The following is a 13290-nucleotide window of genomic DNA, read 5'->3' on the forward strand; positions in this document are numbered from 1 at the left end:
ATAAAACGTTAAGGGTTACAATGTGTAGCTAATTTGCTGTGCTTTTCTCCATTTTGTAGCTAGTAACTTGTAACTGTCCAGTGAAAAATTGTAAGACCGTATTTCTAACTTGAAAAGACGAAGAGTTCGGGCTTGACGGTTTGCTCACAAAATAATTGAGATCTGAACAACTGCCAAGTTCCATATGTTCATTGTGTTGAATTCACATCTTGGCAAATTTTGTATTTATTCCGTTAACCCCTAAAATATGTAGTGTTAAAGCTGACCAAGCTGTAAATTCAATATCAATTATATTATTCTTTGTATGGAACATGGCGTCATAATTAATATAACACAAGCCTCGAACCACCGATATATACCTAAAGATCTACCTTCATGGTAAGTTTCATGCTTCCAAATCATCTAGAAGTGGTCAAAAGTTTTAATGGGTGAATGAGTGATAAAAGTAGTACTCTTCAGACCCAAGTAGGTACCTCCAGAATTTCTGCAGGCTTACTTATCAAATTTGAAATTTTAGGTAATTAAAAGGCTTTATTGAATGCTCAACAATTGATGTAATAACCCTTGAAGTATCGGAGAAAGCTCTAAATATGCACACTGTAGGTGTATATTCATTAGTATTGCAAAAGGCCTCTGTTTCTGCTTCCACAATTACGGAACTTCCGCATACTTATTTCGATAACGGAATCTCATCTTTCTTAAAATTAACATATCGGAACAATAGAACAAGTGGTAATTAACTACTTTTATGTGTTGGCTGAACTTGAGTGCAGTTTTGAAGCAAAAAAAAGTTATTATATTTCCGCTATCGCATGAGATTCCGTTTCCACTTCCGCAAAACTTTACCATTTACTTCTGCATCCATTTCTGTTTCCGATGCATTACTAGTATCCACGCATAAGAGTCAAGGGGTCAAAGGACCCACCTTCCTACTTAAGACCGTGTCCCATTCCCCGTGTAACAAACCCTTATCACATTGTTGCGTGTCTAGATCAGAAAGCAAATACGCCGTAAGTCGATATTAATTAATTTTAAAGCACAAGACGTAGGATAAACACTTAGTTTAATTTTCAATTAAACGTGTCCTAAACTAATATTGATTATTTTCTTTAAACATCTTATCTATCAATCATAAATTGATTTCACGACCACTTTATGATATTCTATTGTTAGGATTAAACAATTAACACTTTACTTTGGTTTAATATACACGAAATAGATTGGAACAATGGATTCAAATGATAACATAAACAAATAAATCTTATCTACATTGCTATACTTACAATTAGTATAAAAATAATCCCTAATGGCTACATTTAGGCAGTTGCCCATCACCTGAACGTAAAAATATTGTTTCTGTGTATTTGACATTTAATTCCTTTAAAAAAGTTTCTAATTTTATTAAAACTGACAAAATCAAGAATTCCAATTCAATTTTTTTAATCTTAAAATCCGGCACATTCTTTAAATAATACATCAATTTCAGAAATATATAATGAATTCATTGACATTTCTGGGCATCATACTCTTGGCAGCTTCGAGCATGTCAAATCCGCTCAGTAGCGACACCAAACTTTCTTGTATCCTTGAAGGATCATCAATTAGTGAATTAAGTTCTATCAAACAGTCTTGTACAAATATCACCATTCAGGACTTGACCGTTCCCGCCGGTCAAACATTAGATTTAAGTGGATTGAAATCTGGAACAACTGTTACATTCGACGGAGTAATCGATTTCGGAACAGATGATTGGCAGTATGGTCTTATAATACTTGTTGGTGGGAACCTCATTACAGTAAATGGAGCACCTGGAAATAGAATTGACGGTGGGGGCTCCTCATACAATGGCGGGAATGGTGAAAAGACCAAACCTAAACTTTTCAACGTAGAAAACTTCAATAACTCGGTCATTAAAAACCTTAACATTTACGACTTCCCAGTGCATGCCATTTCAATCGATAGATGCCATAATCTTACAGTAGAGAACGTCCTCATGAATAATTCCAAAGTTGATTTTGATGATGGTTACAACACTTCTGGATTCGATGTTGATGAATCTACCCAAATTACACTTAGAAGAAGTGTAATTTACAATCAAGGTGACTGTGTCGCCATCAATTCTGGAAGTAACATCCGTTTTGAAAACAACTACTGTGCCGGTGGACATGGTGTTTCAGTTGGATACCTCGGTGGTCGTAGCAACAACGTCATATCAGATGTTGTTGTTAGTAACTGCGAAGTTGTCAACTCTGACAGTGGTATCAGAATTCAAACGGAATATGGACAGACAGGATCTCTCAGTGATATTATATTCGAAGGCATTACACTCACCAACATTAGCAAATGTGGTATTACCATTCGTGGTGATTACACCAACAATGGAACCAATGGAATTGCTACTGACGGTGTTCCAATCAAGAAGCTGACCGTTAAGAATGTCCATGGTACGATAAAATCTGGAGGGATCAAGGTTATGGTTTTAGTTCAAGGAGCATCACAGTGGGATTGGTCTGATGTAATTCTTGATGGTGGGCAATCGGCAGGTAGTTGTTCTGGGGTACCACCTGGTTCTGCATCAATATGTTGAGTATTTATATGATAAATGCCTAGGTGAAAGAGCTAATTATGACCATTGTTGTACTAATTATTTAGAGTTAATAAAGTTTGATTTATTTATCAATGAATGCGTTTCGCCATGTGCTGAAAATAAGTGCATAAGAAATCATGTAATTTGGTGTTTCTCGATTTATAACAGTACTGCAGTGGTGCTTGGAGAATACAAATTAGTCAAAGAAGCAGGCAATTGACCCGTTTCAAATATTAGTGATTTGTAAAATTTGTTAATGGTGCCCATATCATTCCTCTGACCTTGACTCTGATTGGTTTGGATACCTTTTCAGATTATAACGGTCTGTCTTCCATGCCTAAAGTTCATAAAGAGTAAGAATCTGGGCTGATTCAGCCCGCTACCTTCTCGAAAAGAAAATAATAATATGGAAAGCAACAAGTACATTTATATATTCAATCCCCTAACAGTCAACAGAAATGGGCAATAAAAGACAATGTCACATTTTGGCAGTCAGTACTTTTGTACTTGTCTGACTTTTCTAAAGATACAAGTCTGACGTCTTTGTTATGTCCCAGAAGTCTTGTTGTCTGTCAAAGTCCGCACCAGCAGAACTCCAAGACCTATGCCCAAATCTCTTAAAGTCTCAACGACTTCGATTTAAGAGTTATTTAGAAAACAATTACAACTTAGACCCTTAAGTACGATGAAAGTTCTTCAACGACATTAAAAGAGCTTGAAACCCTTTGGATTACGTATGAATCACATTGCTCCTTATCTTACAGCTTTGGAAAGACTGGAAGTACATCTTCACTTTGTGCCAAAGCACTAATCATTATCTGTTTTATTGTTGAAGAAGCTGCTAAGGTGTATCTATATAAAAATAACCGTCAGCAGGGAAGATCATCATCATCATAAGGTCGTCAGTCCTAAGACTGGTTGGACACGCACCTCCACTCTTTCCTATCCTGAGCTAATCTTCGCATTTCCCTAAAACTAGAACAACCCATATTCTTAACTATTTGCGAACAGTAAGAAGATACTTTTGACTATTCTTGGACTTGCAGAACGTTGACTTCCTTCAGGAGAGAAACGCGATCAATACCTATTATTGGCGCATGCATTTAAAGCGGATGATGTTTTTGCTCCAAGACTACCTACACTGGATCGGACACGGGATACAAATAATGCAACTTAATAATCTTGAAGCATCCACTCCTACAGTCCATGTGAATTTCACGTATTTGTACCACTCCAAGGATCCATGAGAGACATGAGATTGATAGATAACGCTAACCACGAAAAATAACGCCACAATTGATTTCGACCGTTCTTTATTATCTTATTAATCAATTATAGATCTCTTTCCTGTCTGTGTAAGATTAAGTACGCGTCGATGTTGATTAATGTTAATCCTTTTCGAAACTACTTTCCTCGTTAGTCTTACTTTCAACGTATTAACATCTTTTGCAGCAAAGTTGAAGAAAGATTAAGTAACCAAGTTACCTACGCTCGACGATCGAATTGATTTTCAGATGACGAACCGAGTGGACTCCTAATTGAGGAAATAATATTATAAAGGTTACTCTCTCTCTCTCTCTAAGGGCGGTTGACTACAAAGAAAAACACATTTCAGCAAAGCGACATTTTTTCTATAAAATTGCGTAGGTATTTATCGACTTCCGAATCGGCACAATTAAATTTTTGTTCTATAATGACTTTCTTCGCAATTCCGCCGTTTATATGTATCTTTTATTTTGTTGAGTCTGCCATCGTCAGAAGCAATCACTTCAAATCCAATTTGAGCTGTCATTGTTGGATATTAATTTTTCAGACAGTTATTTAGATAAATGAGAACGCCTGTTAAGTTTTCTCTTTCACGTACTATTTTCTATTGTTGTAAAAGTCTTATCTTCTACACGATTTATAACGTGGATCGGGCGACTTTCGGTTTCGTCAAAGACGTCGCCGGTATCGATCGTCTGCGGCTTTCGTTCATAACAATCCCTGTGCTATTTCCTTGCATATTTGTGATGATATGTGATTAAAACATTAACCAAATTATCATATGGTAAAATAATGTCCCATATACGTAGACATGTAGATCATACTCTAAACTTTTTTAAAACTAATTAGCGTCTTCATTAGTTTTTGTAACTCGTTTAATTGAACCTTGCTAGCAGCGCGGAAAGTTTATAGCGATAATTGGAAAAACAAATTAATCCATTAATGACATTCTTCGAAATTCCGGCAATTATCTATCGCCATCGTCAGAATCAATCACTTCAAATTTAATTTGAGCTGTCATTGTAAGATTAATTTTTCAGACAGTTATTTAGGTAAATGATATTTTTTATTGATAACATTGTTTTATTTCACTATTTACTTTTGTATTTCACGCATTATTTTCCATTGTTGTAGAAGTGTTGTTTGCAATATGATTTATAATGTGGGTCAGTCGGCTCTCAGTTACATCAAAGGCGCCGCCGGTATCGATTGCCTACGGCATTCGTTCACTATATCTATGACATTTTCTTGCAATATCTTTGAAAATTGACTAAAACATCGAGTAGAGTACCTTAAGGTAAAATAATATTTGAAATACTCAAACTTTTTCAAAAGTAATTTACGTTTCTATTGATTTTCTTATCTGGTAGCTAGCAGCGTAGAAACTTTATAGAGAATAATTGGAAAAACTAATTGCTCTATTAATTACACATTTCGAACGAAACTTGCTCTTTATCAGCATTTTCTTATTATAATTTCCATTCAAGAAGGAGTGGCTGCATAGCTCTTCATCTGCACTCCAGATTAAGTTTCTAGCTTAAAACACCCTTTCAAACTTTAAAAGATCTTTTCTTTCTCACATCTTTAATTAAAACTTTCTCTATTTGGGAACACAACATAATGTTACTTTCAGGGAACAGGAACTGAATAAACTGTTTAAAGGGCCGATTTAAGTTGTTTATCGTCCAGATGTAGTAAAAAAGGGGCTGTTTCAAAGACTTTCGTCGTTTAATTTCGATTTTATAACTCTCAGGTTGACGCTTATCTTTGAAATAGAATTTTAAATTACACTCGAGAAAACTTTTAATGACTTATAAGCAAGCCTTTCATATTCTAATTAATGTATGTATGTATACTTACTAATCTAATCCTTCTGCGGTTTACGAGGAAGATTAAAATTACGTCCTTCAAGCCATACAGTTCTGTAATTTCCTAATTTATTATCCTCTCATAAAATTAGAAACTGATTTGTTTTTAAGTATTAAAACAATTTAATTATAATCATTATAATTTGATTGATAAATTTTACAAATATTTAAAGTTTCAGTGTACGTCATTTTATTTTAATTATTTATACGATTGACCGATTCTATAATTTGAACTTTCACCTTCCATAGGATTTTTTTCGAAAGTATAGGTATATGAGGACTATTTGGTCCCTACATTATTTACTTTTTACACGGTATCAAACTTTTTACATCAAAGTTTTCTGGTTGTTTTGACACAGGTCGGTTTCATTTTTTTCTCTTAGGAAGAGTTCTTTGATGTTGACCCTTCTCAGAATGTCGTTCATAAAATTTTGGCTTAAAACAGGCAAAACAAGATGTTGTAACTTTTTTGTTTTAACTTCGGAATAGGATGAGTGAATTTAGTTTTGATTATAATCGAAGGCAAAGGCACTCTGTCATATCAGATCTTTAGAAATATATATCAGTTACGAGAACGACAATTATTTAGTGTAGACTTAAAGGGTAGTCATTACTCTTTTATCCTGCAAGACATGTTTACTATTAGACCTTCTCGCTTTTCAGTTGAACAGGCACTTTTCGCGAAAAATTATAGTGACGCTTTCTGGAATTCAGCGATGGTAAACTTTACAAAGCAATGCAAATGCTGTTTCCTGCTCAATGCGCTGGGAAACTTGTGGAAAGGAAGCTTTGTGCTAGGCAAAATTATACTGTTGGTGTACCGGATTTTTAAGTGGCTACACGTCAATCGCAGGTCCTTTCGGGTCACGCCAACATGTCTAGAACAGACAAAAATGTTTAGAAAAAGTGGACGATGTCATCTTATATTTGATAGTCACAGATACAATTGATGATTTGTAGAAACTAAGAGGAGTTTCTTGGAGTTCATGCCCAAAAATTCTTCTGAAGATTTCGCTATGAGACGTCAAAGTTTGTTCCACGATTGCTTTCCGATGATCGGAGGGAAAACCGTCTCAGAGTGTGACACGAACTGAAAAAACAGTGCGGCTATCAGTTTTTATCAAAGGTCATTAAGAGCGCTGCAACGATAACGTGAGATAGTAAGAAAAAAAGAACGAATTGAATTGCGGCTGCTTTATCATGGCAACGCGCCTGTTCTTACGTTATTGAAAAGATCGGCCAGTTTTTCACAAAAAACGGGTTGACGATGCTTTTGTATCCTTGTACTCGCCCCGTCCTAGCCTCTTCCGGTTTCTTTTTACTCACAATCAGAAGAATTAAGAAAAACGTCAAGGGGGAAGTCAGTAGTTGCAGCTGGAGATACTTAACAGCATTAAATCAAGCGATTATAAGAAGCGTTTTTAACAGTGAAAAAAAACCTTTGGAACATCATCTAATAATGAACAGTAGTTCGACAGAATACAGACCACTTCGAATTATTTTATTCGATTATGGTGACGTGCCTACCACGTTAAGGTGAGCTTACGCCGGGATTCGTTTCAGCAAGTAGATATCCATATATGGACCTTGCTGAAGCATACGTAATCCTAAAATGTAGCACTGTACTACAGATGGCGTTTACAGCGCCATTTGTCGTATTTTCTAAAACGCGCTGTTAAGGCAGCAGGTAAAAGTTGGTCTGTGTCCTGTCGGAGCTGTCCGCGACGCGCTGATGAGATCCAAAAAGATCGAAATCGCGATCCGCGTCTGGTAGTTTCGACAGAATACAAACCACTTCGAATTATTTTATTCACATATATGGAGTGTATACTTTACAATTAGAGAGACGTTGGTCAGACAGCTACGTCATCAGTAAGCTACAAAGCCTGTTGATATTAAAAGTATTTCATCGTTTTTGTCACATTGAAATTTTTTTTAATTTTAGGATAGGTGCAGAAAGAATATGCCAAGGGATTATCTTGTTTAACAAACGCCAACAGGCGGTATTATCAGGAATTAATTATAATTAATCAGGCATACAATTAATCAGTTTCTATGTAAGCTGTAAGCTGCAACATACCTGTAGTAAAACTATTTATTGATTAAAATAAAAAGGGTTGCTAAACAAAAGTTGACTTTATCAGTTTAATAAAAATATATTCGAAAAAACGAGGATTATTATAATAAATATCCATTTATCTAGAACAAATTTACATACAAAATGTGTTTAGTTTTACGATGAGCCGGCTATTATTCGATAAGGTAAACTGATAACACCATGTAATATATATATATAGGATGAGTAATGTTTACGAATGAGGTAAATTATCGTAGACTAATTTTATGATATCAAACTTTATATCGCCTGCTCTTAAAGTCGGTTACCATGAAACAGACTACGAACATCGTCGTAATATACAATTCATACGACTCCTTATTTATTAAAGAGGAATCTGTGAGAAAATTAGAAGCTATTAACATTTTATGACCTATCGTAAACTTTGCTTGATTGTAAAAAAAGACACTAGGTGCAAGATCCGACTTAATACGAATATTTTCGTTTATTATTTATACCTAGGGGAATGAATAGGTAATTTGTGCGACAGGGGAGTTTCTATGTAGTAAAATGTAATATGAATAACAGAGAAAATTCGTTGGATAATGTCTTCTTGAAAGTACTGAAAATTCTTGTTTTGAATGTCGTAAAGAAACAACCGAAATTTTATTGAAGTGAAACTTTAAATTTTGATCATTGTTGGACATCTAGTTATAGTTCTTAACACTGGTTTTATTTATCTTACAGCTATCATTAGAAGATTAAAATAATTCGAAGTGGTCTGTATTTTGTCGAAACTGCCAGACGCGGATCGCGATTTCGATCTTTTTGGACCTCATCAGCGCGCCCCAGACAGCTCCGACAGAACACAGACCAACTTTTACCTGCTGTCTGAACAGCGCGTTTTAGAAAATACCACAAATGGCGTGAAAAACGCCATCTCTAGTACGATGCTACATTTTAGGATTACGTATGCTCCAACAAGGTCCATTTGTGTGGATATCTACTTGCTGAAACGAATCCCGGCGTAGCTCACCTCAACGTGATAGGCACGTTACAATAATCGAATAAAATAATTCGGAGTGGTCTGTATTCTGTTGAAACTGCCAGACGCGGATCGCGATTTCTATCTTTTTGGATCTCATGATCGTTTTCCGCGCCATCTGTGGTATTTTCTAAAACGCTCTGTTCAGACAGCAGGTAAAAGTTGGTCTGTGTTCTGTCGGAGCTGCCTGCGACGTGCTGATGAGGTCCAAAAAGATCGAAATCGCGATCCGCGTCTGGCAGTTTCGACAGAATACAGACCACTTCGAATTATTTTATTCGATTATGGTAACGTGCCTTTCACGTTGAGGTGAGCTACGCCGGGATTGGTTTCAGCAACAAGTAGATATCCATATATTTAAATGGACCTTGTTGGAGCATACGTAATCCTAAAATGTAGCATCGTACTAGAGATGGTGTTTTCTAAATCATTAGAAGCATTGATACTAGTAAGCAGAATTAATTAAGAAACTGATAAGAAAGTAATTGTTTCTATTATCCTTAATTCGATTAAGATTGTTGTTATTAATGAATACTATGATTTTCACTAAGAATATGTTGGACAACAGTTGATTTTTCAGTTCTACTAAACCGGCACGAATTACATGCTCTTTGAACTTGCGTTTAGTGTCTCCAATATATTTCTTACTGAAATTTTTGCAATCAATTATTCTCGGTATTATCAACAGGAATTTGTATAAGAGGGTTTAAGTGTTAACTATGTGCAATTTAGAAAAATGCCTTCGAGTTCTCGAAAAAGTCTTGGCTCGTACTGTATAGCAGTAAACTTGATTTTGATGGTGTCTTTTTGAATAGTTAAGGATCTTGAAATGAGATTTATAAATATACAAGTTATATTTTGTTTAAGTGACCACCCTCTTTCGATCTCCCACCTCCACCCGCTTGAAAATAATTTTTTTATTGAATTTTGTTTGAATTATAGTGTATGAAAATTGTCAAAATAATCAACTTTCAACCTCCATAACTTTTTATGGGGGTGAGACCGCTGCAATTTTTTATGGGGTTTTACTCAGGTGACCACCCTCTTTCGATCCCCCCTACCTCCATCCCCATCTAACCCCCATAACTTTTTATGGGGTGGGACCGCCACGAACTTTTAATGGTACAGTGGTCGGGGAGACCTTGTCTTTCGATCTTTTTGAATAGTTAAGGATCTTGAAATGAGATTCATAAATATATTGTTGACTATTGTATCAATAATATATTAAAACTGAAGCCACTGTCATTGGCAATATTTTTAATTGTAGAAAAATTTTTTATGGTGAATACCTACCTATCTCTATTTAGTGGAAAATTAAGCAACTAACAAGGACATTTTTGCTTTGTAAGGTTCTTTGAACGTTATAGTTAACATGTAGGGTTATACTCATTGGGACACATCAATCAATATTTATAATGTCTGTCTTACCTTTTGTCTTTAGTTTTCTGCAAGGTACCGAAAAGTATTTTGGATGTTCATGTTGTATTTTAACGTTGGAGTTTGAGCATTTTAATCTTTTAATAAATCGTCTTTTACATACAGTGCTGAGGGTGAATATTGTACACATTATTATGGTGTGAAAACATTAATTTATGATATAAGAAATTGAAAACAGTTAAAAAAACGTGGCGTAATTTGGAGTTGGGAAATCTTTACAAATAGCCACTCGTTGAATGAGAGATTATTGTATCTGTCTGTTGGACGTCTCCTACTTAATATCATGATCTTTACAGATTGTTAACTTACCGTGATACCCAGATCTTCTTTCTATTTTTTCAGTTCACTTTTTACGCTGTTGGGTTATTGATTTTTTAAATTAAATTTTCATTCAGTTATTTCTACATTATTTACCTACTTAACTCTGCCATGCAATTACAAATTTTCCTGCCGAACTCTTGAAACTGTTTACATCCACTTCTACATTATATATCATGACAAAACTAATGTGCTTACAAGAGATAATATTACAGAATATAGCTAAAAGCATCAGGTGCTTATGTTGTAATAACTAGTAAGTATATACTTACGTTAATACCAGACGTATACCTATACTTGTAAGTGGAAAATAGAGTGGTAGCTGTTGTCTAAAACTGGATTTATATTGGTAAACTTTGCCAGATATATGATACATGTTGTACGGTTTAAAGGCTAAGCTGGAGAATCCACTTGTATGATCCTGCCCTAGACTCAAAATTAATCATAAAGTTCTTCGAAACAGTGAATATTGCCTCCGAGTTATATTCGTTCTTTTATGGTGCAATTCCGTATACAAGGAGTTATCTGAATTAAGATGTCGGTAAAAGTCTAGATGATGGTCCTTCGGGGTGGGGGTGGGGGGCGATCGAAAGAGGAGGCCTCCCCCACCACTGTACCATAAAAAGTTCGTGGCGGTCTCACTCACATAAAAAGTTATCAGGGTTCAAAGTTAATAAATATGCCAATTTTTATACATTTCTAGGTATGTAAATGTTTATATAGTCATTCTTAAACAATATTCAAAGGTAAAACTAATGAAAAATATTGAGAAAGTTATATAAAACATTATTTAAATATCTGTATCAATAGGGTAGGTTAGGTTAGGTTAGGTTAGGTTATCGGGTTTTGTTCAAGTGACCACTCTCTTTCGATCCCCCACCTCCACCCGCTTGAAAATATTTTTTTATTGAATTTTATTTCAATTATAGTGTATGAAAATTTCAAACTTTCAACTCCCATAACTGCTTATGGGGGTGAGACAGCTGCTAATTTTTTATGGGGTTTTACTCAGATGACCAACCTCCTTCGATCCCCTTTACCCTGTTTCGATCCCCCCTACCCTTACGAACTTTTTATGGTACAGTGGTGGGGGAGACCTCCTCTTTCGATCCCACTCACCCCCACCCCTTCGGGTGCCATCATCTAGACATTTACCAAGATGTCTTCAGGATTACAAGCAGTATCATAAATTTATAGCGTTTTGCGCAATAAAAGTTGCAAAGATTTCAGACTTTTTACCTTACTTTTGAAATACAAATTAATGTCAATATAGCCGCGAGGTTTATAGGCTATATACCTACCGTTTGTGATTGCACAATATCATAATCTGCAACAATATTGATGCAAAATGAGCCCCCTGTCCTAAAAGGAAATTTTCATATTAAATTCATGAACTTTCAAAGCTCGAAGCAGTGTTTACCAAGCAGTCTACCGTATCTAATAACATGGCATTTATCGTTAGTGTAGGTAAATATTTGTCAGCATATATCTGTTTACAATTTACGTACATGTATGGTGACTCGGTGGTAAGAAAATGAAAGATTTTCCTAAATGTAAACTCTGTTATTCGCTTCTAACAACATATGTTAATATACATATATGCACATAACATAATTCATATAGCATTGTGAAAGCTTCGGCGTTGACGCAAAAATAAAACAAAAGGTAGAAATGAATTTATTGTAAAGCTGTCGATAGATTACGTTTATGATATCAGTAAACCCAATCACAAAGTTATGTCAATAGCACATTGGAATATTGAATATCACCCAAGAAGTGCAAGTAGGTTACAACCGTTTGAATGTATGTAAGTCATATAGGGTAAATACATGTAATGACTAAGTTTATCCATTAATAATAATGGATTGTGGTGGGTAGTAAATTTTAGTCACTTCAGTCACTATTAGCAATTTCAGTTGTAACGACCTTTCGGTTATATAGCAACGTTTCACTGCATGGTTGTGTAAATATTTTTTGAGGAACAAAAAATTCATGGTGGTCAGTCAAAACCGTTACATGTGGATCGGAATTTCGATCCCATTGCCTTTATACAGTGTTTCGTGTGGGTCAAAATAAGAATAAATCTTCTTACGTATTGTACTTATGTTTATCTTTTACTCTATCCATACTAAATGTACATATGCAGGTGTTTCTGAGCTAAATGCAATAAAGAGTCGGTGAGTAAGTCAGCGCGGCTAAGGGATAAAAAAATTTATAAGAAAACCGAAGCCGGTACTGGGCGTGAATTGGCAACGCACAGAGAATAACTAAGCAACTACATCGATGAACAATGTAGACACTGACGGTTGTGGAACGACAAATACAAGAAATATCAACGGCTTATTTTACATAATAATCTTTAGACGCCCAATGCGATAACAAATAATTAAATAACCACTTTGTTCATAGCTGATAGTATGCACTGTCTTGCACTGACCTATGACATTGACACATTGACCTACTTCTAATGACTTTTTAATTACATATAAAATACGAGCCTTTAACGTTAAAAAAATAAAGACATACTTTAGGCTAATTGTAAACATAAACATCGCCAATTTAATCTATAATAATCATAAATACAAAAGAAATACATCACGGATGCTACTAAGTAGCAGCTTATTGAACGCGGCGTTGCAATGTCGCATATCTCTGTGTAATCCTACATGGTCCGGACCGGTTCTTGCCTGAACTTTCGATTACGTTTTTCAAA

The 13290-nt window shown here is 35.2% G+C and overlaps 2 protein-coding genes across 6 annotated transcripts in view; both read left to right on the forward strand.

The window, feature by feature from the left end:
• The window catches only part of LOC108736292 (sex peptide receptor), a 298323-nt gene that overhangs the window by 105593 nt on the left and 179440 nt on the right, over nucleotides 1-13290 (forward strand). The gene's annotated exons all lie outside the window — the stretch shown is intronic.
• On the forward strand, nucleotides 1544-2587 carry LOC108736299 (polygalacturonase-like). Its single transcript, XM_018468664.2, has one exon. The coding sequence runs from the start codon at nucleotides 1544-1546 to the stop codon at nucleotides 2585-2587; it is 1044 nt and encodes a 347-aa protein (XP_018324166.2).

The sequence above is a fragment of the Agrilus planipennis genome, unplaced genomic scaffold, assembly GCF_000699045.2.
Source record: "Agrilus planipennis isolate EAB-ADULT unplaced genomic scaffold, Apla_2.0 scaffold110, whole genome shotgun sequence".
Taxonomy (NCBI): domain Eukaryota; kingdom Metazoa; phylum Arthropoda; class Insecta; order Coleoptera; family Buprestidae; genus Agrilus; species Agrilus planipennis.